Genomic DNA, 16543 nt, shown 5'->3' with positions numbered 1-16543 from the left:
TGGCCCTGTGTGGCTGTCCTTGTTCCCACTGTACTGGGCTGGGCCGGGTCCTGGAGCAGCTGGGCCAGGGTGTTGGGTTAGGGGTAGGGAGCTCTTGGGGTCCAGCCCCTCTTCCCAGCAGGTGCCACCTCCTGGTCCCAAAGCCGTGGCTGAAGCTGGGTGCCTCCCTTCACAGGGACACCACTCAGAGGGCTCAGTCCTGCCCTGGCCATGCCTGTCTTCACGCAGCCACCCCTCCGCCCGGCGTCCCTGCTTCTTAGGCCAGTGAGTGGCACCTGACACACCCAGGTCCCTGGAAGCCACCTCCCCAAGCCACTCTGCCTGGCCCTCCCTGCAGCCCCATCCCTGTGTCCCCACGACACCCAGGGCCAGCTCCTCCCTCTCCAGACCTGGCCTACTGGGCTCTGCTGGGCTGCCTGGTGCCGTCACAGAGGGTCGATGCTCCATCACTGTGCCCTTCCGAGAGCTGAGTCACCCTCTCTCTCCAGAGGCTGGGTGCGAATCCTGCCAGTCCCCAGGCTGTGCTCACAGATGTCCAGTGAGCGGGACCCTCAGAGTGCCGAGACTGTAAGGTGCAGCCGGCCCCCACCTCGCTGCCCCAGTCACACAAACAACGATTTATACACAGCTGGCTTCTGTCATCAGGGAGCAGGCACTTTTAGAACTCTCAGCATTTTACATTTCTCTGGGAGTTATTGCCTAACAGTAAAAAAAGTGCCTAAAATAGCAAAAGGAAATAGGACTGCCAGTGCTTCAGGGAAACACAGTGAGCTTGACACCAGCAGCGGTGTCCTTTTCCTATTGTTTTTCATTAGTGTTCTCTTGCCCTCAAATATTTATTTACGAAATGATTTCCCATCTCTACATCTGACGAGCATAAGATCACCAAGTTACTTCAAGTGAGAGCATGGACTTCATCATGAATGCTGACACTGTAGGAGGCTGAGGCAGGAGGATCACAAATTCAAGCCCACCTGGGCAACTTGGCAACTCAATGAGACCCTGTCTCAAAATCAAAATCAAAATAAGAAGGCTGGGGTGGTAGCTCAGGAGGAGGCCCTGGGTTTCATCCTTGGTACTGAAAAAAATTAGTTTGGGGATCTCTGCTCCAAAATTAAAATATAGCGAGGAATACTGTACACACTATAAACGGCCCACGACGCTTCCACTGACAGGAAGAAGTGAACAAAGTGAGCGGTGCTGTGCAGGTTACTCCCGGAAGCCGATTTCTGTTGGGTTTTCCTTTCCACCCCAGGCCGCTTTCATAGTAAACCCACTGCCGTCCCCGCGGGCCCCAGCCGGGCGCCACTTACTACTGCGCGCAGTCGATGAGCTGGTACTCGTTGGACCTCTCAAAGCACGCCTTCACCCCCTCGTCGTCCCACAGCTTCTTCACGTGGTCAAAGAACTCCTGCGTGAAAAGAGGCACAGGTGAGAACGCGCGTGCGTCACGGCCGGCCCCACGCTCAAGGCGAGGAAGTGCGCACGTGGGGGCGCGGAGGCCCGGAGGAGACCATCCGTGAGGACTGAGGTCATCTACGCCCACCAGCCGGGCGGGAATGTCCCTGTGCCCCAGCCGGAGGCAGAAGGTGGCGAACCCGAGCCCTGCCTTTCCGCGACACTTTGTAGGGCTGTGAGTTTTCCGGTACAGGACTGGGAATGCTATGTGTTGGGGTGACCTGTGAAGCGGGCTCACCGTGAGCGAGCATGAGGTCGCGGTGCTCCTACATCCCTGTGGCGAGCACCGCCGCTCTGCTTTCATTTACATCACTGACTTGACCACAGGAACTGCAGGCCAATTTGCGTGTGTGTGTGTGTGTGTGTGTGTGTGTGTGTGCGCATGCGTGCGCACACGCGTGACGCTCGGGTCAGGTCCACCCCGGCCGGCTCGCCTCCCGCGCCCAGACGTGGAAGCCGCCTGTGGAAGGCTGGCTGCTCCTGCGCTGCCCTCGCCTTCCTGACCCTGGCTCTGAGATCCTTGCTCTCCTGCCCCTCTGGGAGCCACCTCATTCCACCTGGAACGGGCCGACCACAGGTGGAAAGGGGACCTCACGGGACATAGCGAACTGCGTCCACCGCTGTGGTCGCTGACCACAGGAAGGGTCTCCGGACAGTGGCCACTTGGCTTACAGTGCATTTCCCAAACCCGCAGTTAGACCTGGCCATCTAGAACACACCATTCAATTTCCTCCCTCCCTGGGACACAGGGTGTCTAAGAAGCTCTGTCCTTTCTTCAGGGAGCTGGTGGACAGCAGCTTAAAGTCTGTGTGGGTTTGTCGGAGTGACTCGTTTGTTATTTATAGCTTCCATCCATCCCCAACTCTAATTCAGCAGCACAGGCCTCCCTGGGCATCAGGGCGGCTCCAGATGCCCTCAGACCAGAGGACGATACTTTGTATCAAACTGCACAGAACTTCCACAGAGCCTGCTGACATCCAGTGAGCTCTGAACTCTCAGGCTTCTTCTTATCACACCCGACAGACACAGTGGAAACTGCCTCATGAATAGGTGTCATCTTGCATAGCTCTGTGAATACCAACAAGTAAAGCCTGTGCATTTTGGTACAGATGTCCTTTTCCTTCTTAAACATCATGACTCTCACTTGGTTGAGTCCTCAGAAATAGAACTCGTGGGCACAGCTGACCAAATGCACGTTAGGGCTCTATTTAGGAACAGCTTTCTGACACTGGGCTTTACGAAAACAAACTGATTACAATCCCAGCGGTCCCAAGCCCGCACCTTTGTTAACAAGCAACAGCAACAATTAAACCACGTGAAGCAGGTCTCTGTGGGTCAGGGGGAGCCCGTGACGTCCCACCTGTGGTCTGGGGGCTGCACCCACACAGGATCAGCCTCCGGGCAGGCAGGCGGGTCCCCTTTCCAGATGATGAGATCAGGACACTAAGCACACAGCCGTGTTCATTTGCCTGCAAAGTGCTCAGGCCTGTTCGCAGAAGCGCGCTGGGTCCAGCCAGCCTCCGTGTCCTGGGCCTAGGACCCGAGGGGACGCACGTGCGTGTGTGGACTACACAGGCCACTCCCTCCTGCTGCCCAAGGCGCGAGGCCCGCTGCAGCTGTTCCCAGCATCACTGCAGCAGCCTTACAGGGCCGTTCCACACGCCAGGGAATTGCCTGCTCTGCAGCACACGCGGTCCCTCAGCCAGGCGTCCCCTCCTCCGACGCCCAGCCCTGCCCAGTCTGCACAACCGCCATGCATCGCTGTGGTTTGCCTCTTCTAGAAGTTTCGCAGCCGTAGAATCAGTCTTTTGTGTCTACCTTATCCCCCTTAGCACAGCACACGTCACATGCCTTTTCTTGCTCACACTGGCAGTTTGTTTTTTACATCAATTGGTGGACAAGATTGTGGTGCTGTGGATAGACCCTGGGGCCTTGTGTACGCTAAGTACATGCTCTGCCTCTGACCTACACCCTGGACCTTTCTGTCTCTCGACTGCTAAGTTCTATTCCTTGCACGAACACCAGATTTTGTTTATTAGCTCACTGGCCCATAGGCACTTGGGGCACCACTTGCAGTCCCCGACTTGTGGACAGAGCTGCTGAGGACATTCATGGGCAAATCTGTCGTGGACGTTTATTTTCATTTCTCTTGGGCAGGACTGGCACTGCGGGAGATGTAGTAAGTCCTGGAAGTAACTAACTTTCCTCTGAAGTGGCCATTCCATTTATGTGGCCAGGAGTCACAGCCAGGAGTTCCAGTTTCTCTTCCTCCTGATGTTTGGTTATTCTAGGGGGTTGGTTATCACATGGGACCACACTCTGGCTTTTGTTTGCATTCTTTAAGGACAATGTGGGACATTATTTCATGTGAGTGTTTGCCACCGGCATATCTTCTTTTTAAAGTATCTGTTCAAATCTTTTGTCTATTAAAATATTGGGTAGTGGCTGGTACCTGAGTTTTTTTTTTTTTTAATAAAAGTAAGACATTTTTTAGAAACCATGAACTGCCAGGAATGTAGCTCAGCAACATAGCACCTGCTTGGCAAGCAGGAGGCCCTGAGTTTGACTTGTGGTTCCAAAAGCCAAACCAAACCAAACCAAACCAAGACAAAACCAAACCCACTCCATGGACTGCTACTGCCAAGTATTATTCCCATGAATACTCTTGCTCTGGAACTTTCTTACCAACAGAGAACATAATCAAACTTACCCTGTACTAAAAATGAGAGATTTCTCTAACTTTTCTGTGTATACCCACACTTAATACTGTATTCCCAAACATACTTCAATTTTAAAGTCTCTTGGACTTAGTTCTACTTTTACTGGAAGCTCTTCATGTCTCCCAACCCCTTCTGGAATTGAGGAACCATCAGCACCTTTCCATCATCAGGAATGACCTTGTGTTTTTGAGTCTGGTATTCACTCTTCTTTTCGGCATCACAGTATAGAGGCGCCTGCATTCCTATTCTCACTGCAACACGGCTCTCAATAGCTGAGCCATGGAAACAGCCCACCTGCCTCACACTGATCAGTGGGTAAAGAAAGTGCAGAACACAACACAGTGGAGCCATAAAGAGGAACCGAATCCTGTCCTCTGTAGGAGAACGCGTGGAAGTGGAGATCATTGTGTTAAACAAAATAAGCCAGCCTTCGAAAGTCAAATATCACGTTTTTTCTCATATGTGAAAACCAAAAAATCAATAAGAAAATTAAAAAGTGACGTCAAAAATCATCTGGATTCAAATCTTTTGTCAGCTGTAGGTTTTGGAAATATTCTCTTGAACTATAGTTGCATTTAAAAGTATCTGCTGATAAAATTTTTAATTTTGATGTCAAATTAGCCATTTTTACTTTTAGGGTTTTTGTTTTGGTCAAAGAAATATTTGCCTGACCCAAAGTCAAAAGTGTTTTCTTCTAAAAATGTTACAGTTTCAGGTCTGGATCCATGGTGTTAACTTTGGGGTGCAGTGTAAGAAAAGCATCAGAGTGTATCTTCTTCCACAGGAACACCCTGCTTCTCAGCACACGTGGAGAGAAGAGCGCCTCCTCCACCAAGTCGCCTTGGTGCCTTCGCTGAAACTGACCATACAAATGTGGGTCTATGTAGAGACCCTCAGTTCTGTTCCAAAGATCTATGTGATAAGTCTTATGCCAATACCAGACTGTTGATTACTGTGCCTGTTTAGTAAGCGTTTAAATCAGGCAGGTTTCATTTTGCTTTGAACCAGGGCCTCGGGCATGCTGAATATGGTCTCACTCTGAGCTCATGCCCAGCCTCAGAATCAGTTGCTTTAAATCCTTTAATGTTGCTCTTTTCCCCCAATACCGTACTCTAGTCTTCTTATTTTTGCACACATTAGACTTAGCTTGTCAATTTCCATAAAAAAGCCTGCTGAAAATTTTGACAGGGATTACACTAAATCTCTAGGCCACTATGGGAAGAATCACCATCTTAGTCATGAGCATTGCAATCCATGAACATGGTATAACTATTTATGTCTTATTTAAATTTCCCGAGTAGTGATTTGTAGCTTTCAATGTATAGCTCTTTTACATATCTTTTATTAAATTCTTCTCAGATGAACATTTTTGGGATGTTATTTTGAGAACTATTTGGAGGTTCCAGCAGGGGAGCAAAGCTCCTCAAGTAGCCTTGACTGTGGAAATGGTCCTCCTCTGTCGGGGTGGTCTTTCTTCAGGAGGGACACATGTGGAGAGGGGAGGGAGGAAGGGGCACCTGCCCAGCCAGCCAGGTTAGCTGAATCAACCCAAGTGATCAGTGGGGGGACATGTTGCAGCCAGATCGCTTTCATGTCCTGGGGTATTGTCCTGAATGCACACATATTTTAAATTTTATTATTATTTTTTTTGGTAGTAGGGATTGAACTTGGGTCTTTGCACTTGTGAGACAGGTGGTGGCACCACCGAACTAAATCCCTGGTCCTTAAATTTTATATTTAGATATTTTCATAGATGATACATAGAAGAAAGGCACTTGACCTTTGTACTTGATCTTGTCTTCTGCAAGGCTGCTAATTTCACCTTAATTCTAGTAGTGTCAGAATTCCAGGTGGTCTAAAGTACAAGGTACTGAGCCAAGGGACACCCTTGGCCACTATGGCCAGTTTGCAAGCTTTTGGCTGTTTTTATTCCTCTTTTAAAGAGATAACCTTAAAACTCTATCTTTTGCTTTCAAATTATAATCTCACAAAGCAACTGTGATAAGTATAACATTTTAGCAATCAGACCCATAATGGAAAATTAAATAAACCTACCTTCTACTGATGGGAACACATAATTTTCCTTAGATATCTTTTTTCCAGGAAGTTAGTTTTTCAGTTAGTTTTTTGAGCCTTTTCATAACACTCCCACTCCAACACCTAAGATCCTCTCTGTAAAATCTTAATTTTCTGAAAATTGTGCAAATGCAGTATGCCAAAGAGACTCACAAGAGAAACTTATTTGTGTGGGAACAGAAATACAATAATTGGGTATTTTCATTAGGAAAAAGCGACTCCAAGAATCACGACTTTCATCTGCTCCCAGACAAGGCGCTAAGTCATCTGAGGAAGTGCTCCCTGGAATATCAGCCTGAGTTGCATAACCCCCAAGGTACCTGTGCGGGAGGCAAGTGGAAAGAGGGGCTCCTCTCTGGGGTATAAGGCTAAATTGAAAACAGATGTCTGTAAGAGTAGTTTTGCTGAACTTGTATTGATGAGGACAGTGGAGTCGGACACGTATTTCTTTGGGGAAACTGGCGTAATGCACTTAATGGGTCTGATGAGCCATGTGGTGATATGCACAGCACTCTGCACATGGATTTGAGTGTAAGAGTTCTGGGTCCACATCTCTGCCATGCGGTTCTTAGCTCTGGCTCCTGAGACTCAGTTTCCTCATCTGTCAGAGGGATAGGGCAGAAAACAAATGTTTCTGGGCTGTGGTTGGTGCTAGAGCAGTACCACCATGCAGGCGAAGTGGGGGGTCTGGAAGGGGGTGTGGGGGCCTGGAGAGGGAGGAGACAGATTCACACTGTGAGAACAACTCACAGTGAGGCCAGCTGTGGGCGGCCTCCAGGGGCGGATGGCCCTGCGGTCCTGTGGGCCAGGGCCTGGACTCCAGTGGCCAGGGGCAGTCCTGTGGGTGGGATGTGCCCTGCACTCTGCTGGGTGGGGGAGAGGCACAGGTCCTGAGCTTACACCACTGGTGTCAGGACCCAGATCCAGCACCTTGTGCGGATCCTGGGCTGGTGCTGGCCTTGGACTGTCCAGGAGAGGTCTGGTGTGGATGGGACCGCCCGGGTACAGGCACTGATGCAGGGAGGGAGGAAGGGGAGCGAGACCACCTGTAAGGAGCGAGCTTAGTGCCCTCGAGATGCCGGAGGGCTGAGGGCTGTGACCTGAGCCCGCAGGTTCCCCGCAGAGGCAGGGGCTGATGACAGGCGGGACAGTGCCCTGCACGGGTGACAGGCGGGGTTGACCAGCACTCAGGAGACTGCAGCGACAGTGTGGGCCAGGAGCTCTGTCCCCCATGGACCAGCAGCACCCAGAATTGGCTGCAGCACCTGCGTGTGCAGGGACACAGTGAACACACGCGTGGACTTAGTGTGTAATGCGGCTTGCCCCTGCGGGGGGCAGGAGCCAGGAAATTCCATACCGCACACAGGAGGGCTGGGGACCATGTCCTGTGTGTACCAGAAGGAGGAGAGCTCAGAGGCGGCTTCCCTCTGTAACTCTGTAAGAAGCTACAAATCTCAAGTGTGGTCCGGAAAGTCCAAGGGCCTGTGGTTCTGTGCCTGTGCTACTGTGTTTCGATTGGTTCTGGGATCCTGGTCTTCAGTCTTAAGTTTTTCCCTTTCTACTTTAAAGTCTGACTCATTGAGACACACTTTGTGTATCACACAGCTTGCCCCCTTTGGGGCGGAACTTGGGTTTTCAGTGCATTCACAGAGCAGTGCCCTGAGACCTGCAAACCTGTGCCAAGCAGTTGCTCCCCACTGGGGATTAGGCCTGTGTGCCCGGGTTTCCCCTCGGACGGCCCAGCTGGGGGTGCCATTCAGCACGTGGGCCTCACCGCCTCGGGTCTCCTCTCATTTGGTGCAGGGCCCCGAGGGTCCCCTGGAGTGGCAGAGCCAGGGCGGTGCTCCAGCCTTTCTGCACCACACATCCCCGCCCCTGAGGACCCCACAATGTCCGTCACACCTGGAGGACGTGTCACGGCCTCTCCACACTGTGAGGCCCTGTACTGTCACACCACGCGGCCACACGGCATTCGCCTGTCACACTGGCCGGGACCAGTCCTCCTCCCCGGATGTCCAGTCTGCTGTGCCCGTCCAAAACTAACTCTCTTCCTGCCAAAGGAAAATGTCTTCAAAGCAGTAACCCTATCTGAGTGGGCTGCACCGACCACTGTTGCAGGCTGAGAAATGTCACCGCTGTCACCACACTCTGACCAAGGCCCCTCCCTCAGAAAGTGGGTGCTCATGGGGTACAGAACAGCCAGGCCTGGGGCGGGGCGCCCTTCTGACCCCGCACCCACACCTCAGAGGACCTGTGGCCTCCAGCTCCCGGGCTCAGACCAACTGTGGGCTCATCTGCACGATTCTTCCACAGCCCAGGGAGCCCACTGGTGAGAGTCGACTTCCAAATGGCATCCGGGGGGAGAATCTGACACCTCAGCGCTCCAGCCGGTGTCCCCCAGCCTGCTGCACGCCTCCTGTCCCCAACCTCTCCTGGCTCTCGAGAGCATCAGCAGGAGGAGGAGTGGCCGGTTCAGATTCTGCAGCGGCCAGCAGCCTGCCCTCTCCCATGCCTCTCCTTCTTCCCAAGCCGGGTGCCCACTGGGGGCTCTCGGGTCTGACCTTCCCACAGACACCTGCTCTGCTCTCGGCCTGACCTACTTCTGGCCTGGCCTTAAATTGCCCCTCATGCAACCCCTCCGCATTTTCTCCTCTACTGCGACTGCTTTGACCTCCTGCATCCCAGCCTGCCCGCTCCGATCTCTCTTGCCCACCAGCCCTGTGCTTTGCTTGCCTGCCCAGGTTTGCCTTCTCTCTGCCCCATGCGGACCCTGCCAGGGCCCGATCTTTCTGGTTTGCTCCTGGCCTTGTTGGGCACCCAGACTCGTCCTGGATGCAGACCAAGACGGCAAAGACACCTGTCCCCTTCTCCTCTACCCACCCTATTGCTCACATTTGCCCACGCGAGAACCCCTGACAGTTACACTGCCGTCAAAGAACTGTCTGTTAGTTAGTAGCAGTGGACTACTGAGGCCCCAGCTGAGCCCACAAGGCTGTGTCTCTGACTTGGATTCAGGGCTCTGACATTTCTGGGCACAGTCACCCTGGCTCTACGCCATGAGGAATTCAGGAAGTAACTTTCCTGGAGTCCAAGAACACACCTGTGTCATAAGCCAGTCTGAGTGCTGAATCGGGAGTGCATGGCCCAGTCACCCCGAAGTGCTTCCTTTTCCATGACGTCCTCCGCTGAGGACAGACCTCCTGCACAGCAGGCAGCCTACCCTTCACACGCGCACACACGCGCACACACGCGCACATGGCCATCTGTACCTGTGCATTTCCTATCCACACAGGCAGTAGCTCCAACAGAAATATCTGAGAAACAGCAATGCCTGCCTTCACACCTAGCACGGAGACTTTTTCTGTCATCGTTCCCTGGAGAGTGCAGCGTAACAAGCATTTCCATAGCCCTTGCACGGTACGAGAGAGGAAGTCACCCAGAGAACACGGGCGAGTTGTGCAGGCTACACATGAACAGGACTATGGCAGTGAGAGGCGGGGTCTAAACCCACCCTCACATACGGGGGTGACCGTGTACACACACACGCCTGTGCACCCAGGGCACACACGCAGGAACATGCGTGCGCACGCCCAGCTGCCACCACTGGTGAGGGCTGCTGGTCCACGGGGAAGGAGCAGACAGGCGGTATTTGATTTGCTTGATGATGTAAGCCGTGGTTGGTCGTGAGACACAACAGAGCACACGGGACAGTGTGCCGCTTGAAAGGCACTGCCATCGGGCTCAGCAGAAACTTCAACACTTAACTAACAAATTCAACTTTTAAAAATGCATTTCTACTTAATGCAATCTTTTGCAGGGCCAAGGATGGAGCCCAGGTCCTTTTCACGACGCGAGGGACAGCGGTGCCTGCGGTGGTCACGGTGATGGCTCCGCCTCGCCCCTGTGGCACCCATGCTTCCCGGGCTCAGCAGTACACAGCAGCCACCTGTCCTCGCGGACGCTGTAAGGCAGGGCAGTGCCTCACAGGCATCTGGAGGACAGGAGGGAAGGCGGCCTGCAGGCTGAAGGGATGCCGCGCTGTCTTCTGCCGCCCCATGATGGGACCTGGGCAGTGTGCTCGGTGAGGGCTGCCGGCACCCGCGGCCTCTGTTGTCACCTGCACAGGAGATCACGAGTAGCAAGGCGCGCTTCTCCCGCTGGCTACGGAGGACTGCGTGTGTGCACATGGATCTCTGCTGAGGGAAAGTGCTGTGCGCATTTGCTGCAGGAAGCCCATCGTGTCCATGGCACCACGTGATTAATGCACTGAGCCTGTCCCTCCTCCCCGACCGTGTGCAGCAGTACTGGTCCACTGTAACCCAGAACACCGTGAACTTTCAATCTGCACCAGATTCTGACGGATTCCTTCCTGGGTTGAATGGAACCCAGGGAGTCCACGTGCCAGGCAAGTGTTCTGCCTCTGAGCTGCCCCTAAGCTTGACAGGAAGCCTGCTTCCCAGACAGCACTGTCCACAGAACATGAAAAGGAACATGCAATCATCAGGTCCGGTCACGAGACACAGAACGCAGGTTCTGGTCAACAGCGCAGTGGACGGTGGCCCCATGAGATCGCAGGCCCAGTGACGTCGAGTGGCCTCAGTGTGGGCGCACGCTGGTGTTGACTCCTAAGGACACACTTCCCAGCATGTCGTGTCTTAATCCTCAGGTGACAGATGATGGCAGTTTGAGAGGTGAAGCTCAGTATGTGGTAAACAAAACATTTTTTTCTGAGCACAAAGAAGAGTAAATTAGGCCAGTCCAAAACAAAAACAAAAACAAAAACACCCCAATATAATAATATAAACCCAAACCTTAAAGATGTCTCCTCAAGAAGTTCTAGTAGGAATTTAGCCTCTGAACAAAGAGAGTTGTACAAAGCTGCATGTGTGTACAGTCTTATCTGTCTGCAGCAGGGAATCTGCGAGCGAGGCACGGGCTGCCTGGGAGAGGAGGCCTGTGCCCCGTCTTGAACAGGTCAGGCTGCTAGGCAGACAGAGGACATTTATGCCACAGCTCTGCCAAGCGATCCCAGCCTAGCCAACAAGGGCCTTGCTGTCTACAAGGCAGTGGACCAGCTCCCAGATGCATAGCCTGGGGATGGACAGAATACTTTTCATGCTACAAGCAGCAAGCATGTCCCGTGGCCGCCGAGTGCATGGAGCTCCTGGGTGAGGAGAGGCAGGTAGGCACAACCCCAGGCAGCAACACCGGTCTCCTTCCGGGAGGCCCGGTGCCTGTGACCCAAGCAGCCTCAAAGAATCTGTGTGGTCAGCAACGCTCAGACAGAGACGGGGGTCTGGAGGAGCTGGAGGCCGGGGCAGCAGTGGCCTGGCCGCAGATGTGGAGACCGAGGGCCCAGATGGCTTAGCCTCCCACGATGGCAAAGTTTTCACTGCTCTCAGTGACAGACAGCCCGTGCGGCACACGTGCCAGAGGTTCGCCACTGCTGCCTGGCATTTCAAGGAGGCACTGGTCTCCACCGTCTCTCGCTGTAGCAGTCGCGTTACTTCAAGCACAAATCCTGTTGCTAGCTCTGCTCCATGTCAGCTCATTAAGTCTGCAACCCTCCAGTGAAGGGTACTGAGCAAGGCTGTAATGTTTATCAATAACTTCTGTCTGCTTTTCACCAGACAGAAATGTAGGATGGACATGAAGGTTGTTAGGTGCATGTTAGTGTTTGTTTTTCTTTAGGTACGTGTGTGTGTTTTAAATTGAGATGAATGTCCTGGCACATGACACTCACCATTTTAAAAAGTGCAGCTCAGGGCTTTGGTGCAGTCACAGAGTTACGGAGCCGGCCCTGTCCAGTTCAGAGACACCCTCTTCACTTCACAGGAATGCCCTGTGTCCATCTTTCCTCTCCAGCTCTTCCCTCCACCCTGGCGGCCACCAACATACTTTGTCTTGCCATGATTTGCCTCTCCTGCACCTCTCAGGTACAGGAAAGCACACTGTGAGGCCTGCAGCTCCTGGCTTCCTCTGCTCAGTCTGGGGTCTGTGGTTCAGCCTGGCCGGGGTAGCAGGAGGCACCTGCTTCCTCCCTGAGGCCAAGGGGTGACCCTACATGTGTACAGGCTGCTAATTCACTCGTCTGTGAGGGACACCCGGTCACCTCTGCTCTTTGGCTTTGTGAAGAGTGCTGTTGTCAGCAGTAGCGAATGCACAGCCGGCGGAGTCTCTGCTGTCCATGACTCTGGAACTGGGAGCTCATGTTGTGCTACTGTGTGTGACTTTCTGAACCACCGCTTTCCCAAGGCAGCTGCCCACCACACGTATCCACTGGATCCGTTTCTCCTCATCCTTGCTAACAGTGACTGCTCTGTTTTGTATTTTTGTTATAGAAATCCCCCTGGATATGAAGTGGTATCTCCCCAGTTTCAACTTGCATTTCCTTAATAACTTAACATGTTAAGAACCTTTTTCGTAAGTCTTCTAGACAGGTGTATACTTTTTGGAGAAACATCTGTTCAAGTCCTTTGTCCACTTATTTTTTTTCCTTTGTCCATTTTAAATTGAGCTGTCTTTTTTGTTGTTGAGTTGTACAAGTTCTTTGCATATTACGAATCCTAGATCCTTATCAATGTGAGATTTACAAATATTTCTCCAATTATGTGGGGAGTCCCTTTGTTGTTTTGATAATACCCCTTATAGACAAAAGTGTGGAAAAATAATTTTTTTTTTTTTTTTGGTACCAGGGATTGAACTCGGGTCCTTGCACTTGCAAGGCAGGCCACCGAACCGCTGAGCTAAATCCCCGGCCCAAAAGTGTGAAATTTTGATGTCTGATTTATCTACTTTAGCCTTTGTTGCTCAAGGTTTTTGTATCAGGTCTAAAGCAATCATTGCCAAGTTCAAGGCCATTAAGGTTTGCCCTTGTGTTTTCTTCTAAGAGTTTTATAATTTTAGCTCATACCCTAGGTCACTGACCCACTGCGAGTTAATTGTGAATGTTGTGAAGTTCTATATGCATTTTACAATTAGTTCAATCTTATTTCTCGAATCCCATAGATTTTACACTGGAAACTCGCACACTATATAAATCCTACATGACATACCAATTTTATCAAGAAGTTTTGTAGTAGTTTTTCCTACAAACAAAATATGGGCAATCGTACAGCAGTCGTATCACCTTGTCCCTGGAATGGTTGTTTGTCAAAGACATTTTAGATCGAGGGTTACCTTTTCTATCACTACTTATTATCAATTCCCAAATATTCCCAAAGGGCCAACAGCTGGACAACAAATTTGTACGTGCTCCCGCTCTCTGTGTGGGGCTGACCCCAAAGGATAAATGGGAGATGAAACCGAAAACTGTGAAGATCCAAGTGGTGGCAGCCTGGGGGAGGTGGTGGCCCCGGGGCCCTGGGCACTCTCCTGTTACACTGGAGAGACATCAGAGTCCCTGTCCTCCATCTCCTGCTGCCCTCATCACCAAACCCAAAGCAGCGAAAAGCTTCGTAGACACAAGTTCAGGCTGCTGCATCCCAAGCCACTCTGTTCCCTGTTCCCTAATGGCAGACCCTGATGTGTCTGGCTGGCTTTTTTCCTTGCTCACTCTAAACCTTAGTACCTTAGTTGGTGTAGAGTTGGTTATAGCATTTCCCCCCTTCGAAAGGCCTTTACATTGTTTTACCAAGGACAACACCCAGAAGAGAGATCAGCTTGTTTATTTCAAACAAGGTCAATCTCTTGGTAATGACCTTCTGTTTAGCAAGCAAATAGTGTCCCCTGGGCCCCTCTGCCCTCCCACGGTGCCCAGCAGGGAGCCGGCTCTGCTGTGGCTACAGAAAAACACCTGTGCTATGTCTGGCTCCCGGGCTGACACCAGAGACGCTGCCGTGGGCTGAGAGCACTGGCTGGCAGGGCTCCGGGAGTCAGCGTCACTCCCGTGGGGACCTCATTAGGGTCACAGCAGCAGCCATGCGCCATGGCACCTCCATGCCCAGTGGGCAACCTGGGCACAGCTCCTCCACTCTCCTCCTCAGCGGCTTCTGTGGAAAATCACTCTGTAACCTCTCTTTCCCCAAACCTGTAGATTTTGCTGTGTAAATCTTGAGTAGCGGCTTTTAAATTAAGCATTACAATTGTTTTGATCAAAAACTCAGCAGCCAGACTGCTAAATGCAGATTTTGCATTATGTTAAACATCAGAGGTGAAAATCACACGCGGTAACACGTTTGCAAGGATGAACTGCACTCTGACCCGCTCTGTCATGCTAAGCACTGTGGATTAAAGTGGGTGGTAAAACATGTCACTTGGATAACACTCGAATCCGTGTAGAACACAGCGGGAGCGTGAAGCCTGCGCCACCGTAAACAACACATCCCCGAGGACACAGTGACGCCGAGTGTGCCGCGTGGGGATGGTGAAGCCGCCCTGGGGAGCCCCCGCGTCCCACAGTGGGGTGCTGAGGTGGCAGGGGACGGGGCTCTGAGCTTGCGTGCCCCATGTGTGAAAGGCAGGGCTCTGGACTCTGTCAAGGAAGGCCTTGAGCTCGAGACACTCAAGCTATTCAAGTCCTTCTCCTGCTGTAATTCCCACCGAGACACTTTTCACCTCTCAGGGTCAGGCCTGGAGCTCTGCAGGAGATGGAAGCCTTCAGCCAGGTTTCGCAGCTTCCTCCTCATGGTCCTGCTTGCTGACTGGAGCCTCAGCTTCCTAAACAGCCCCTCACCTGCATCAGGGGATAAGCTCACCAGCTCCCAGCCAGGAGCCCGGGCTGCCTTTGCTGTGTAGCTTTGGGTCGGGGCTGCCTATGGCTCCTGGGTCCCCAGAGTCCTGGGAGCTTTGGAGGCTCTGTGGCAACCCAAGAACATCACCATAACATTGTTATGGCAGCAAAGGCCAGCATCAGGGTGGGAGTAAGATTTAGGGAGTATAAAAAGATAATGTGGAGTAGTTTATTCAAACGGCCCACTCAAGACTCCTGTGCAGCTCGTGACTGCTGCCTGGGTGGGGAGTCTGGTTGGTGCACTGTACGTAGCTCTTCTCCTCCTCGGTGTCCCGACCTTGGGTCACACGCACAAGGGTCACAGGGGCTAAGAGGCAGTGGACATACTAACAGCGGGTCTGCAAGGTGCCTTCAAACAGCACCAACACGGTGAGACCAGCTCCCAGACCGGGATGCTGCATTTCTGGGCTCACTCCTCGCATACCCAGGCTACATGGCAATTGCTCAGAGCCATCAGGAAAGAAGGGGTTTTTCCAGCAGGCTCTGCAACTTTGCCTAGAGCTAGTCCCGACTAAGTTGTGAGCTAGCCCAAGCAATACCCATGGTCTAGGGCGTTTCTCTGTCCCCAAGAGGGTAGGAGCTGACAGGATGGCTGTGTCACTCAGAGCTGGGGCACTGGCCGGGCCACACCTCTGGGGTCTCAGGGCTGTGTGTGGCACCGGGCCCCTGATGCAGCCAGAACACACGTTAACGCTGACGGCCCCTGCTCACACGCCGTTTATCACGCAGTTCTGTCTCTGAGCAAACAGTCATCAACATAAATAAATGGAGGTTTATTCTGACTTGCCAAGATGAAAGGGCCACAGTGAAACGTACTGTGGACTGTCCTGACCGAGGGACCAGAGAACGAGCCCCCACCTGGGAACCAGGAAACCCTGCAGGTGCTGCGCTCCTGACTGGTCCTCACTTCCCTGGCTGGGCAGTGTCATTAATGCCAAACCAGGGGTGGGGCTTTAGAAACCTCTGGGAACCTTTAAACAGACAGAGTCCCCAAACCTCAGAAGGTCCCGGGAGACTCCAGGCTCAGCCGACCCGGCAACAAGACCTGCCCTACAGCTGAACCGAGTTTCCGGGCGCACGCTCCTCAGGACCTGCTAAGTTCGTGGCTCCCAGATTAATTTGATGGGACAGCAGGAAATAAAAAAGGGAAGTTCGTGGAAGGAAATGGGAAAAGCAGAGTCGCTGACGCTGGGACCTGTGTCCAGGACTGGCCAGGCCCGTGCAGCTGCTCTCAGCCCTGCTCAGGAGCTGCCCGAGGTCCCCTGGGGCTTCACCAGGCCAGGTCACCGAGGCAGGGAGGTCCCACGCCAGAACAGCATCCAGCGGGCTTAAGTCCACTGGTTAAAATATGGCTGCCAAACTGTCCCTCGGCCTCGAACAACTGGAAACGCTCCTCGTCCAGGCCCTAGACCAGTGCTGTACCTCACTCGCTGCTGACCCTCGTGACACCAAGGCTGACGTCACAGTCACTCAAGGCACAGGGCCGTTGCCAAAAAAGGGCTGTGCTGCTAGTACATGGGAGACACAAAGCCTGGAAGTGTGGAAAGCGGACCGCTGC

At 52.6% G+C, this 16543-nt stretch overlaps 1 protein-coding gene across 1 annotated transcript in view; it reads right to left on the bottom strand.

The window, feature by feature from the left end:
* Window positions 1–16543, bottom strand: part of Gnal (G protein subunit alpha L) — a 67646-nt gene that overhangs the window by 30933 nt on the left and 20170 nt on the right. Inside the window, exon 5 of the mRNA XM_033757423.1 lies at window positions 1314–1411. Within this exon, the coding sequence (XP_033613314.1) occupies window positions 1314–1411 (98 nt within the window). The remainder of the gene's footprint in view (window positions 1–1313; window positions 1412–16543) is intronic.

This window comes from Fukomys damarensis, unplaced genomic scaffold (assembly GCF_012274545.1).
Source record: "Fukomys damarensis isolate Sample0158 unplaced genomic scaffold, DMR_v1.0_HiC HiC_scaffold_30, whole genome shotgun sequence".
NCBI lineage: Eukaryota > Metazoa > Chordata > Mammalia > Rodentia > Bathyergidae > Fukomys > Fukomys damarensis.
The sequence above is the reverse complement of the archived record's forward strand: the minus strand, read 5'-3'. Positions and strand labels throughout refer to the sequence as shown.